Source organism: Metarhizium brunneum, chromosome 3 (genome assembly GCF_013426205.1).
Source record: "Metarhizium brunneum chromosome 3, complete sequence".
Classification (NCBI taxonomy): Eukaryota; Fungi; Ascomycota; class Sordariomycetes; order Hypocreales; family Clavicipitaceae; genus Metarhizium; species Metarhizium brunneum.
In genome coordinates, this window is record NC_089424.1 from 1552889 (window position 1) to 1567158 (window position 14270).

Here is a 14270-nt window from a genome sequence, read left to right on the forward strand (position 1 = left end):
CCCACCTTCCAGTTGTGCTGTTGTGCAGCTGCTCTTGTCTAGCGTCGTTGTCCCGGCCAATCCTGGACCGTCCGAACCCTTGCGACCCCCGTCTATTGTGACAATGTCCCGGTCTATTAAAATCCCATATTACTGTACGGATCTTCCACCGTCCTGACTCTCGGAGGGCCTTTTTTTTTGTGTTTTCAATCCCGCCTCCGTTGTTCCTCAACGCCTCGACGACAGTTTCTACGACCCGAGATCCCCCGTTATCTATACACGTTCGAGAGCCCGGTGCTTTCTGGTGGTGGTGTTCCTTTGTTCTTTCTTGTTGCGCCGAGCAGGGCCCCAAGTGCCGGACGGTTATTGCACCATTGAGCCAGCTTCTCACGAATTAGTCCAACCGCCCGATATGGTCTCACAAACCCGGTAACAACGTCGATCAAGTGTAAATACCTCCCCCTTTTGCGCCGACGAGAATAAGAGATATAGCCTCGTCGCTGGACGACTGCTGTGGGCCAAACTGAGTCGAGACAACCTTGCGACGCCACCCTTTGAGACGGATACTCCGTAACGGCTTCATCTATATCAGCAATGGCCCCGTCGCATATCGCCATCCCGCCTCGAGATGCTGGCGCTGTAGGAGCTTGGGGTGTATCCAAGAGTCCGCACGTGGCTACAACTACTCTCCGCGTTGAAGGCATGACGTGAGTACATTTATCTCTGAGCAATTGTTTCCCACCTTCTTCCGATGCTCCCGGGCAACATCTTGCATTATTCGGCAGCGGCGACTGGGCAATATCGCATCATAACACTCGCTAACCTGCTTTTGTTTTCATGTTCAAACAGTTGCGGAGCATGCACGTCAGCAGTTGAAGCGGGCTTCAAAGGTGTCGCTGGTATTGGCAGCGTCTCCGTCAGTTTAGTAATGGAGCGCGCTGTTGTTATGCACGATCCTCAAACAGTCTCTGCCGACCAAGTTCGAGAGATCATCGAGGACAGAGGCTTTGACGCCGAGGTTCTGTCCACAGATCTCCAAAGCCCTGTAGCCAGCCGGTTCACCGAGCAGAAGGGCAGCGTAAACGACCCCGGTTTTGTAACCACCACAGTTGCTGTAGAAGGAATGACTTGCGGCGCTTGCACATCTGCAGTTGAAGGCGGTTTTAAAGACGTTCCCGGTGTTAAAAACTTTAGCATATCGTTGCTGTCCGAAAGAGCAGTAATTGAGCACGATCCCGCCCTTTTAACCCCTGAACAAATCGCAGAAATCATCGAGGACCGCGGTTTCGGGGCAGAGGTTCTAGACACGACGAAATCAATGCGCGAGGCCGGGAGCGATGAAGCGGGTGCTTCGCAAAGTGATATTGCAACGACAACGGTGGCCATCGAAGGCATGACATGCGGTGCTTGCACAGCGGCCGTTGAAGGGGGTTTTAAAGGCGTTGAGGGCGTTTTGAAATTCAACATCAGCTTACTGGCAGAGCGTGCCGTCATCACCCACAATGTGTCCAAAATTTCCCCTGAGCAAATTGCAGAGAGGATTGAAGACCGCGGGTTCGATGCCGCGGTTCTCTCAACCCAGTTCGAATCCAGCGACCTTGGACCTCTGGCGTCAACAGCTCAGTTTAGAATCTATGGCAACCTCGATGCCGCCGCCGCCCAAGCGCTAGAGACTAAGCTCAAGTCCACCCCTGGCATAAGATCAGCCACGGTGAGCCTTTCCACGGAAAGACTCACAGTGACCCATCAACCGGGTATTATTGGCCTTCGGGGGATTGTCGAGGCTGTGGAGCAAGAAGGCCTGAATGCCTTGGTTGCTGATAGCCAGGACAACAATGCACAGCTTGAATCTTTAGCCAAGACGCGAGAGATCACTGAATGGCGCACCGCGTTCAGAACGTCCCTGACCTTTGCGATTCCAGTCTTCATCATTGGCATGATATTGCCAATGGCTTTACCTTCCCTCGACTTTGGCAAGCTCTTGTTGATGCCTGGTCTCTATCTTGGAGATGTCATATGTCTTGTTCTTACGATACCCGTCCAATTTGGCATTGGCAAGCGATTTTACGTGTCAGCATACAAGTCAATCAAACATGGATCCCCCACCATGGACGTTCTTGTCATTCTGGGCACTTCCTGTGCTTTCTTTTTCAGCGTCTTTGCAATGCTTGTTTCAATACTGATCCCTCCACATACGAGGCCAAGCACAATATTTGACACCAGCACAATGCTGATTACCTTTATTACCCTTGGCCGATTTCTGGAGAATCAAGCCAAAGGACAAACGTCCAAGGCATTGTCTCGCCTCATGTCTCTGGCACCCTCCATGGCCACAATTTACGCAGATCCCATTGCCGTTGAGAAAGAGGCCGAGGCTTGGGCTAAATCTGCAGAGGAGGTCAAAACTCCTAAAACCCCTCAAGGACCACCAGAACTTGGCGGCTCGTCTGCCTACGAGGAGAAGTTGATCCCCACAGAACTGCTCCAGGTTGGCGATATTGTCATTATTCGACCTGGCGATAAGATCCCGGCAGATGGCTCGTTGGTCCGTGGTGAAACTTATGTTGATGAGAGCATGGTTACCGGAGAAGCAATGCCAGTTCAGAAACGCCTCGGAGCCAACGTGATTGGAGGAACCGTTAATGGCAATGGCCGCTTCGACTTCCGAGTCACTCGTGCTGGCCGAGATACCCAGCTGAGCCAAATTGTGAAGCTCGTCCAAGATGCGCAGACTACGCGAGCTCCAATCCAGCAGCTGGCCGATACTTTGGCAGGCTATTTTGTGCCCACCATCCTTATTCTTGCGCTCCTCACCTTCATGTCATGGATGGTTCTGAGCCACGTGCTGACGAATCCACCAAAGATTTTCTTGCAAGATGCCAGTGGTGGCAAGATCATGGTGTGCGTGAAGCTGTGTATCTCGGTCATCGTCTTTGCCTGCCCCTGCGCTCTCGGTCTTGCCACACCCACTGCTGTCATGGTAGGCACTGGCGTCGGGGCTGAAAATGGCATACTGATTAAAGGAGGCGGCGCCTTGCAGAGAACAACAAAGGTGACTCAGGTCGTCCTCGACAAGACGGGAACTATCACACACGGCAAGATGAGCGTTGCTAAGTCTACACTTGTGCCTCTTTGGAGAGACAACGAGTGGCGGAGGCGTCTATGGTGGACAATTATCGGGCTTTCGGAAATGGGGAGTGAGCATCCTGTCGGCAAGGCTATTCTCGGGGCTGCAAAGGAAGAGCTTGGTATAGACCCGGAGGGCGCTATTCAAGGCAGCGTCGGGGAATTCAAGATCAAGGTCGGCCGAGGTGTCAAGGCCCTGGTCGAGCCAGCTTCATCAGCCGAGAGGGTTCGGTACAGAGTCCTCGCTGGTAATGTCAAGTATCTCGAGGAGAACGGTGTTGAGGTTCCAAGCGAGGCCATCGACGCTTCCGAAGCGATCAATGCTGCCTCTTCCAAGAGGACTCTATCGAAATCATCGTCCGCCGGGACTACCAACATCTTTGTGGCCGTGGATGGTAAATACACAGGACACCTCTGCCTGGCAGACGTCATCAAGGAGGGAGCCGCAGGTGCCATTTCAGTTTTGCATCAAATGGGTATCAAGACGGCCATTGTAACCGGTGACCAGCGTTCAACAGCACTTGCGGTGGCAGCTGCGGTTGGAATCTCGGCCGACAACGTATACGCCGGAGTCTCCCCCGACCAGAAGCAGTCCATTATTAAGCAGATACAATCCCAGGGAGAGATTGTGGCCATGGTAGGAGATGGCATCAACGACTCCCCCGCTCTGGCTACGGCTGACGTGGGCATTGCCATGTCGAGTGGTACCGATGTCGCGATGGAAGCCGCGGATGTGGTACTCATGAGACCTACGGACTTGATGAGTATTCCGGCTGCGCTTCACTTGACAAGGACCATCTTCCGGAGAATCAAGCTGAACCTTGCGTGGGCCTGTATATATAACGTCGTTGGTCTACCGGTGGCTATGGGCATGTTCCTGCCGGTTGGACTCCACATGCATCCAATGATGGCTGGATTCGCCATGGCATGCAGCAGCGTCAGCGTGGTGGTCAGCAGCTTGCTCCTCAAGTTTTGGAAGCGACCACAATGGATGAAGGACGCGGAAGCGGAGCAAACGGGTGGTCTTCGATGGGCGAGCGGAAGGGGTGTGCTGGGCTGGGTGAGAGAGATGCTTGGCCGGAGACGCCGGAAGGGCGAAGTGGGATATGTACCGTTACAAAATCTGGAGGCGGAGCATGCATAATGGTGGTTGAGCGTTACTTTGTCTTTGTTTGTACATTTGCGTTTGGACGACGTCTCGGATGGGTGGCGTTCATGTTGTGGCATGTTTTAGGGAAGACACACAGATAGAAGGAGGTATATTGGTGTGGTTATCGTCATCCGATGTGGCTGGATGATTTATTTTGTATGTATGTTGCTAGAATGCACATTCCGCCAGCAAGCCTCGATTTAACAAGCTGCCAGTAGTATTATACCCAATGCTTCCTTCCACGACTTTCCAACATGGGTATGCCGCCGCGCCGATCCATCGTTTGGTAGCCGCTCGTGGGAGCCACGGGCTCGCTGTCCCTCGTGGTCGAACCCGGCTCTTATTTCCCATATCCCCGGCTGCGAGAAAGGGGGGAGGGGGGTGTTTCCATAGCCATGTGGCCGGCCTGTACGAAGTAGTATCCAGGAGATGAAGACCTACGCCACAGTGGCCCAGTATTTTAGGTTGCGGCTTTAGCTTATGTACTTACTTAAGTAAGTACTTAGGTATGTACATGCTCTCTGTAGCCAGTAACATGGTGCATACTTACATATGCTTGGCCCAGTGTTGAATTTCTTGGTTCAATCTCCGGTCCTTAATCCCGGTGACTTCTGGCACACCGCGGCCACTCGGTATGCGTCGCGAACAATGAACTTGGGTCAAAACCCATTGCGTGATCCTGTCATTTGGGGCTTCCCCCTCCTCCTGGCAGATGAGCGCTAGTGGACATGGTCGACGGGCCTCGAGTGGGAAGAACCTTGTCTTGTCTTGTTATGCGCGTATTTTGTGTGGCAGAAACTCCGAGGCCTCACGCCCTCAAGTGCTGCGTGTCTTTATCTCGGTAGGCAATCTGATTTTGGAGTCGCGTGCCTGTGGAAAACGCATGGCGTGCTGGGCTGGGCGTTGCCGTCATGTTGTACATATTATCTGGTCAACACTTCACTTGCACTGTTTGTTGTGTGTACATGATCTTCTCGCCGTGGTGACAATGACCTGGGCAGTATAATAGTGCTCGGGGTGTCAGACTGGGTCTATACAAATGCTAATACTACACACATGCTACTTGCTGTATTTTGCATTCCGTGCCCGCTGTGTTAGTTGCCGCTGGAAAGGTGGAATCATGACTCTCGTAAATGTGACTTGCGGCTGTCAATGAAGGAGATTACAACATCGCCGTTTTTTATTTTCTTTTGGCATGGACCAACAGATAGCCAGTCGTAATAGTATACAAATTGCCCAAACGTCCAAGGAGCACAAAGCCCAAGGCACAACACATGTCTACAGAGAGTGACTTGCACCATGCCAAAAGGGCAAAACCACCAGCCCAAGTCCATTACTCTACAACCTTTTCTGACTCTGGTATTGACTCGCTTTTCCATCAAGTGTGCATCATGTACTCGTCCTCTTGAATCCCCGTGTCCTGCTGGCCCCAGAAGAGAAAGTCTTCATGATCGCCACACATGTCTTTCCAAGGAATAAACCTCCCGCCAACCTCTTCGTCTGACCAGGCGCCTCCGTATTCGCCCACTAATTTCTCGTCCCTGGGATAAACAGATTTGGCCACCCACCTCCGTCCATCTATCACATTGGAAGAGATGATATCCTCCTTTTGAGACGACCGAACAGACTCCCTGAGAAGAACTGGGACAAACGGATAGAACCACATCTTGCGGAACTCTGAATCAATAGAGTCTTTGGGCCCTGTGCAATGCCAGGTCCCGTAAATTTGTTTTGTTACAAAGTTTGTGGCAAGGCGCACTTGTCGCACCCAATTTTCTGCTGGCGCACCGGCGAGTGTCTTGGGAATAGAATTGTACAGTTTCATCAACGCCATTCGAACGTTGTTTGGCATCTGGACTGTGTATGGCACGAATTTCCTCCCCCGCTCAAACATGTCAACGTGTACTCGACTTGTGTAGGACTTGTTATTGTACTCGAGGTAGCCCAAAAACGGATCGTTTCCTGCCTGAGGCTGGAAGAGAGCTGAATCGTATTCGATGGCTATATGAAGCTCCGTCTCTTGTGATTCTGATATCTTCTCGGGAAGTATGCGATTCGGCGGCCCTCCCTTTACCTCTGACCCGTTAGCAATTTGCTTCGATCGCCAATATTCCTGCCGAGCCCAAACGTTGGCCAGATAATACTGGTCAGACTCGGAGTGCCGGAAGTAGGCATTGTGTGTCGCCGCAATCTCGTCCATGGTAGCATCTATCACTTTTCTCATGTCACCGATAGGACCCATGACGGTACCAGAGTTGAGCCAGCGGGGGTCTTTGGCGAATATGTCATGCGGCCCCTTATCTGTGCCGAAAGCATTCTCTGCCAGAAACGAGGGTGGGACAGCCCAGCAACGTCCAGCTGCCGGATCCTGTGGCCAGCAAATCTTGTCCGGGCCCCAAAAGACAGTTTGCTTCATGTCTCTTTCATGGAGTTTTGTGACGGAGATGCCCATTCGTTTTGCTAGGTGAATGTCGGCCTTTTGCGCTACATCAAAGTAGCGTTCGACCATGACCTCGACCGGGAGTTGTTGTATAATGTCGTATCCATCAACTATTATGACAAGATCGTCGTCTTCTTCTGGATCAAGAGAATCCAAATATCGCTTCATGGTACGTAATTTGGCGAGGTGTGTTTGGGCAGCATCAAGCTCCCCCTGACCATTCCAGCCTAGAAGCGTGGGAACTGGATATCTGTTGACTGCCGCCGAGACCAAATTGTAGCAAAGACGAAGGTTTGAGACACTTGCTGGGACCAGGAAGTGTAATCGAGATGTTTTCTCTTGGCCATTCGACTTATTCAAAGGGCGAATGGTGTTCATAAAGCGACTCTGAATTTGATCTTGTCAGTGTATTTTACCCCATGAGCCAGTCCAAGTGCCATCCTCACCGTGTCGAGGTGCCCCGATGTGTACAAGAGAGCTGCTAGAACCAAGGCCACGCCGACTGCCAGCACAATTTTGCGCCGCATCAAAACAATCGGCATCATGTCGTCGACTATAGGGACGCATTAGGTGGTTGAAACATGAGGTGATGACGTGACAAGAAGCTGGCGCAAACGAAGTCCTGCATACACGAGGTTGGAGGAACCGCAGCACCAGCTGCAATCTGAAGTTATGCAATGCTTGGGTTCTTGAAGGAACAAACGGTTTATCGATTAGATGCGTGAATGATTGGTCATCATCCTAATGGTGGAAGAGGTGGGCGACCCAGGAGAGAGAGAGACAGAGGCGTAGGGATAACCCAGCGACAAGTTCGTCCTACGAGACTATGTTGGAGTGTTATTAGGATGACGCAGACGCTTCCAACCGGTCGATGAGATACGCAGTACGTCCCCCAAGGCCGAGCCAGCATCCCTTCAGATCCAGTGGCAGGACCTTTTCTTCACGCTTCCAGTCCCAGGCGCATCGGCTGACTGGAGAGGTTCACAATATTTGTAGTAGGTTCTTTCAGTTGCCCTTCATCGATTGTTCGCTTATTACAGCAACTTTCCCGGGTTCATGACTTTGCCACTTTGAACTCTCCTCTGGCCACACTTGACCTGCCGTGGCCCGTAAAGTCCTCATGTCCTCATGTCCGGGGTCCGGGGTCCGGGGCCTTTCGCCAAAGTCCGTGGTATTGCAGGTCGGCGCAGGGTTGTATCGGCCAGACATGATAACGACCCGCAGGGGACACATGTACAACAAGGCGTGCAGAAGGCTCTCGTCTCGTGGGGACATGGGGCCGAGTCATTGGAGATAGACCGGCATTTAACATTATGGTGCGGCCCTGGATGATTATGATGAACACGTTCAGTCAATGCTGTAAAAGAATGGCGGACCTCGTGGCGATGGCCGGCCCTGGCTCCCCATTCTCCATCACCGTGGATCTGTCTAAAATTTAGTCAAGAAAATGGGCCATACAGAACTTTGAAGTTCCAATGGGACACTGGCGCCCATCCCCAGAGTGTCCGGTGTTTCTGTTTGAGGCCGGCGCTGGTGCGACGATTGGCGAGCCACCTCGGGCAAGTTTGCTGTTTGATCTCACAAAACCTGCCTCACCACCAAGACCCCTTCTATCTCTTTGTTCTTCAGGGAAAATCGTACTGCTACCTACCCACATCAGTAAGATGGTGCGCGATGAAGATATGGGGCCTTTCACATTATCGGCTGCGCCTTTCTCAGCATCATATTGTATAATACATACCTAGGTAGTCGCAAGAGCCGATCTACATGTAGGTAATAAATCGTTCACTGCTGGTGAATAATATCCAGCCTTTGATGCCTTAATTGTATTCAGTGTTGTAATGTTTCCGGTACTTGCCATTGCGGGTGTCGGGATTGACGAGGCAAGGTAGTACCATATGGTTCGTGTCTCCTCCGCGGCGCTGATCGACTTTCGATGCAGCGTCGTTGAATCAACCGATATGGGTACGCCTGGGACAGAGTTGTTAGACGACGACCTGCAACAATAGTAGTATCTATTTCATATAGAGCCTGGTTCCTGTTTGAAATGTCCTGTAGGTTCCGCACTGCGGGATATTGCAAAGACATCCGGTTCGTGGCGAAATATTTGGTTGTTGTGGATTGAGGAAGCCCTGTTCTCACGATACTGCGTTGCTACACCGTACCCCCGTCGCCAAGCAGTCTCTGATGCTTCACTCTCTGAAATGGCAGGGGGAAGGGGGCATTTTTCATTTTCTTGGCATTTGGGAAACCTCCCACAGAATCTGCACAAACTGTGTCGGCTGTCGCGGCTCCTTGTACGTGATATCCGGTATTATCCATTCGCCAAGCGCCAACATTCTGCCTCGAGTCCCTGACTCCCAAGCCCCGTACTCCGAATCCTACAGATAATAGGCGGATAGAGAGGCAGACGCTGTCTGTAGTTGTACTTGTACGAGGTCTGCAAACATGCCAAGACACCAGCCTTCGATGCAGGACCTATCGCATTGAATTCGGGACGACGCAAGACACGGCCTCATCATGGCCGTCTTGGCGAACAACTTGGCGCGTACATGTGCACCAGACAAAACACCACAGCCAACTCCGAACCCCGTCGGGTCATGGATAAAACAGTTTCAGCAGTGCCAGTGAGTCTCCAGTCACCCCGGGAGCGGTTAACGATTAAGGTTTTGGTCATTTCGGTGTCCAATTTATGGCTTTATTGCGATATCTCGACACTCCATGTTTTGTTGTAGGTGGTACTGTGACTAGTATCTGATGCGGAGTTGTTAATTTGTGCGGTACGTCTCCACACCAGACGAGCATGTTGATATGATGCTATTTTACACACGGGGCGCCAAGTGTTCGCTCCTTATGCCCCAAATCTGTTGAGCTTCTGGGAAGAAATGATGGCCATATTTACTGTGGTACAAGTGAGACGGAGCAATGAGTGGTTCGTCGTCCTCACTCCGCACTGCACATGGCATAACCTGGCCTGCGTGATATACACACATGGCTCAACGGGCCTTGGGATTTCTTTGCAAGGATAAGAAGGGAGAGAGACAGTCTAATACTAAGCTTACCAAGAGCCAGGTGGAGAGGGACGCTCGGGCTTGGACGAAAAGGGCAGTCAAACAGCATACCGCCCTTGCGGAGAGCCCTATCCCTTATAACTCCCTCCACATTACGGAGTACCAGCAATGCTGATTGTTGTTAGAACTGAATACCTAGCACTCGCCAGGGACAACTGATTACCTGCAAATACAAGCAGTAACAGAGACGAGAGGCTGGTTGATGTTCTCTTTGACTGTTTGCAAGCAAAATCGATGTGTATTCTCGTTCCAAGTCGAAGCAGGGCCGCTTATTTTCCGCTGTCAGCCAAATGCGGTATGTATAGGCACATCAAACACCATGGTGGCACTGCTGGCGTGCTTGTTGATTGCTAGTTAGTTGGATCTCGTACGTAATACTGAACCTTAGGAAGCTGGCCTGGCGACCTCGGCGACTCAAAAAAAAAAAGGGTATAAACGAATTTCGGTTTGTTCCTTTGATCGTTTGTCTTTTCGTAGTTGACTGATGTGTCGTGCATCTTTGGAGTTGCTTCGGCTACTTCCTGTACTTACCCGGTCGACAGAACTTTGCAGCTGAACTGTAAAATCCAAGCGGGTGGAATTGTGGTCTCGTGTTGTTCGGCTACTTCCTGTACTTACCCGGTCGACAGAACTTTGCAGCTGAACTGTAAAATCCAAGCGGGTGGAATTGTGGTCTCGTGTTGTTTCCAACACAGAGTCAGTCAACCAAATCGTTTTATCGAGTCGTGCTATTATGCAGTTTGCCTGTACTCCGACTCCTGTGGTAGCCCAAACGAGGATGACGTGGTCTCTTGACTGCCGTTCGAGTCCACCGTCGTGACAATGTCGGCATGTATTTCGTCTCTTCGTTTCTTGGTCTTTTCCGTCGGAGGCGCCCCTTGCAAGTTGCACCACTGAGTGTTTGAAGATTGAAGGTTTGCAAGCTCCATGTCAGCTGCCAAGACCGGGCGGGCCTTCGGCGCCAGTTAATATGAACTAATAACTGGTGGATAATTTAGCTGGCACCTGGCTGGACTTGGCTGGCACCTCGCCCTAATGTGCAGTTTGTAAGTGGTCTGGTGCCGCCCCCTGGAACCTGTCCCAGTGCCTCCAGCGCTCCTTCCCAGCTGGCCACGCAAACCGCTGCATCGCACCCCCTTTCCCGCCTCTCGCGCACTCGTACCCACTCCGCTCCGGGATTGGGCTCAGCATAGCATCAGTTAGCGGGTTTGGTAGGCCATCACCAAGCATTGGCGTTCGTAAAGACAGCCAGATTTGAAGATTGAATGACCATTAGTGCCACACCCCCTCTAACAATGACCACTACACATGCGCGCGATACCCATCCCGCTTTGCTGCCATCTCTGCCCATTTGTGACCAGACTTTCAGCCATGTCCACTTGAGCGCTCAAGCGCTCGGGTAAAGCCACTGCACCTTGTCACCGCATACAGCTGGGTTTCCTACCAGTTGACCACTTCTCTTCTTTACCTCCTCCTGGCCGCGCAATCACCCTCGTTTCTTTTCTTTCTTTGCCCACTAGGCCTGTTGTGCCATTGATTCGGCTTTTCTTTGTGGGAGTCTTTGCTCTGGTCTCCCTCTACGCTCTCTACCTTATTCTGTGATTGTTGCGCTCCTGGGTTTACTTTTCTTGTTGGTCTATCTATTTCGCTGGTTCTACTCCTGCCTTAGAAGTGCCCCAGTTGACGGCCGCTGTATCCCTGGATCCGAAACTTGCTGCGCCACGACATTCCGGGTCTATCGCTTCTTATACTCTTCTTCGAAGGGCCATACCATTGATTGACTTTCAGATTGGGCTGCAATCTTATTCCAGGCTGGCGCCGAATATACTATGCTCCCGTCATCATAACACAATTCGCAAATTTGGCAGCCGAAGGCCCTGGTCCACTCATCGCCTTCGACTACCATCACCTATCGAATTTTCTTATTTACCCAAACGAAATTAAAGCATCATGTCACAGAGGAATAGCGACGAACCTGTTCGCCTCCTCTCACAAGGAGAGAACGATGACTCCAAGCGTTCGAGCCAGGAAGACGTGGAAGCCAGTGCAGGACGTTCAGAGACATCGCGGGACCAGAACTTGGATCACGAATACTCAATTCCGAGCACAATCAAGTTTACATGGCTGGGGACGTACTTCTTCTTTTCTTTGCTTCTGACTCTCTATAACAAGCTAGTGTTGGGCATGGTGAGTTTCATTTCTATTTCATTTATTGCTCTTGTGCTTTTCCACTTACATGTTGCTTGACCTGTGTGCTGACGACTGATGGCTCAAACCTGCAGTTCCATTTCCCATGGCTACTTACATGTCTTCACGCCTCCTTTGCCAGCATGGGAACCTATGCCATGTTGCAGCTGGGCTATTTCAAACTATCGCGCCTGGGACGCCGCGAAAACTTAGCACTCGTCGCTTTTAGCGCGTTATTTACCGCCAACATTGCCGTGTCCAACTTGTCTCTCGCTATGGTATCCGTTCCGTTTTACCAAACAATGCGCATGCTGTGCCCCATCTTCACCATCCTCATTTATCGCACCTGGTATGGTCGTACTTATAGCTACATGACGTACCTTTCTCTCGTACCGTTAATCATTGGCGCCGCCATGACAACGGCCGGCGAGATGACATTCACCGATGCCGGCTTCCTCCTGACCATATTGGGAGTGATTTTGGCTGCTGTCAAGGTATGTCCCCTAAATGTTCCACAGCAGCAGACTCCCTTACAGCTAACTGAAACCCTAGACCGTTGTGACGAACCGATTCATGACTGGCTCCTTGGCATTGCCTCCGGTAGAATTTCTCATGCGTATGTCACCCTTGGCTGCATTGCAAGCCCTGGCGTGTGCTACTGCGACAGGAGAAGTTGGTGGCTTCCGAGAACTTGTAACCTCTGGAGATATTTCTCTACCGACCTCGATCGCATCGCTAACAGGAAATGGTTTCCTTGCATTCCTCCTCAATATTTCCTCATTCAATACCAACAAGCTTGCCGGTGCTCTGACAATGACGGTGTGCGGCAACCTGAAGCAGTGTCTCACCGTCTTGATTGGAATCTTTCTCTTTAATGTCAGCGTCGATCTGCTGAATGGGGCAGGCATGGCTGTCACAATGGTTGGCGCTGGTATCTACAGCAAGGCCGAACTGGACAATAAGAAGAGGAAGCAACAACCGCAATATATACCTGTCGGCCAAAATCCCAGGTAGTGCGAAGTGCTATGGTCTTGTTTGAAGATACCCAGTTGATTCAATGTTTCTTTTTAGATGACCGAAACAGCCGACAGGAAGCGGTGAGATTTGGGCATGGGGAAGGAGTGGATAAGAGTGATTCAACCCCATCATAGCATATATTCTTGCTCTGACGAGGCGAGCACGTTTTACAGCACATCACGAGATACTGGAGACTTGCGCGGCGTACATATCCTCCCGGGCTCTACATACCAGCCACATATAAATATTAGCATCGCCGGGAATCGGGCTACATTGGGTTATTATTACTTTAGAGGGAAGAGGTGCATAATCACGTCAAGATGGGCTTTTGGCGTTGGGACATGACCGCCGGTACGACAAGCACAGTGAATTTGTGCGCCGGGGCATTGTAATACTTCCAGGATATGGTAGTTTTGTTCATCATTAAGCGTTTTTATTGAAGAAAAAGCAGGGAAGCAAATCAACATAAATCTCAACATTTGAATGCGGTGCGTCGTGAGTCATTGTAACCTGTCTCAGCGCGCTGTGTACAGTGGCCCCTCGTGCTTCATTCTATACGAGACAGGGCTTTTCAAAGCTTCCCATTATGGCGTTGAGGGTTGGATTACAATGCCACAGTGGCGTCATCTACATCCCATCTCACAAGATGTTGCAGCCATGGTTGGAAAAAACACGGCTCAGGGCATCGAAAAATCACATGATCCGCCCCAGCTGATGCTTATTGCTTCCAGCAAGGTTTGCTCGTGTGTTTGCGTATAAGCAAGTTCAGCGGCGTCGGCGCCGCAGCGGCAGAAAAGAGTAGACAGGCTGGGAGCGGCACAAACGCAAACTGGGATGTGCCTTGGAAAAAGGCTAAGCTGAAATGTGGCGTTTTCTGGGAAACATCTGGAGTTGGCAAAAAAGCATACGCGTCCTCTGCGCTAGGACTAGCGGGCTTTTGTTTGGCGGCGTGTTGGCGAGAAGGGTTAGAAAGAAATTGAGTGTGTGTTGCATTATTATTATGAATTGATTGATTAATTTTACGAGCTGATGTGGCGTGTGATGAATTGTAAGTGGTTTATGGGCTAAGGGGGACATGTATGGTGGTTTGGATGCCAACAGAATGGGTACTTTCCATCATCCCTCGTGGTGAGAAATGCAGGCTGCGGCAATAGTAGGTATTAGACTACACTCTTTGCCTTGTAATCGGGATAGCCTACCTACGGGTAGGTAATTGAAGGAGGAGTGGGCTGTAGTATCTTATAATACATTTATATTTAATATCAATCCTGATGGTCAGGTACCTGGTCAGGCTTGAGCG

General features: G+C 51.0%; 3 protein-coding genes across 3 annotated transcripts; 2 read left to right on the top strand and 1 right to left on the bottom strand.

Moving 5' to 3' along the window:
* Nucleotides 1–573: 573 nt before the first annotated feature.
* Nucleotides 574–4249, top strand: ATP7B (Copper-transporting ATPase 2; the record flags this gene model as incomplete). Its single annotated transcript, XM_014688828.1, has 2 exons — nucleotides 574–686; nucleotides 829–4249. The coding sequence occupies 2 exons, from the start codon at nucleotides 574–576 to the stop codon at nucleotides 4247–4249; spliced, it is 3534 nt and encodes a 1177-aa protein (XP_014544314.1).
* Nucleotides 4250–5633: 1384 nt separating this feature from the next.
* On the bottom strand, nucleotides 5634–7237 carry G6M90_00g057310 (uncharacterized protein; the record flags this gene model as incomplete). The annotated part of the gene is made up of 2 exons (XM_014688829.1): nucleotides 5634–7082; nucleotides 7142–7237. 2 exons carry the CDS (start codon nucleotides 7235–7237, stop codon nucleotides 5634–5636), a joined length of 1545 nt encoding a protein of 514 aa, XP_014544315.1.
* A 4479-nt stretch (nucleotides 7238–11716) lies between these two features.
* G6M90_00g057320 (uncharacterized protein) lies at nucleotides 11717–12967 on the top strand (the record flags this gene model as incomplete). Its single annotated transcript, XM_014688830.1, has 3 exons — nucleotides 11717–11953; nucleotides 12049–12447; nucleotides 12506–12967. The coding sequence occupies 3 exons, from the start codon at nucleotides 11717–11719 to the stop codon at nucleotides 12965–12967; spliced, it is 1098 nt and encodes a 365-aa protein (XP_014544316.1).
* Nucleotides 12968–14270: the final 1303 nt, after the last annotated feature.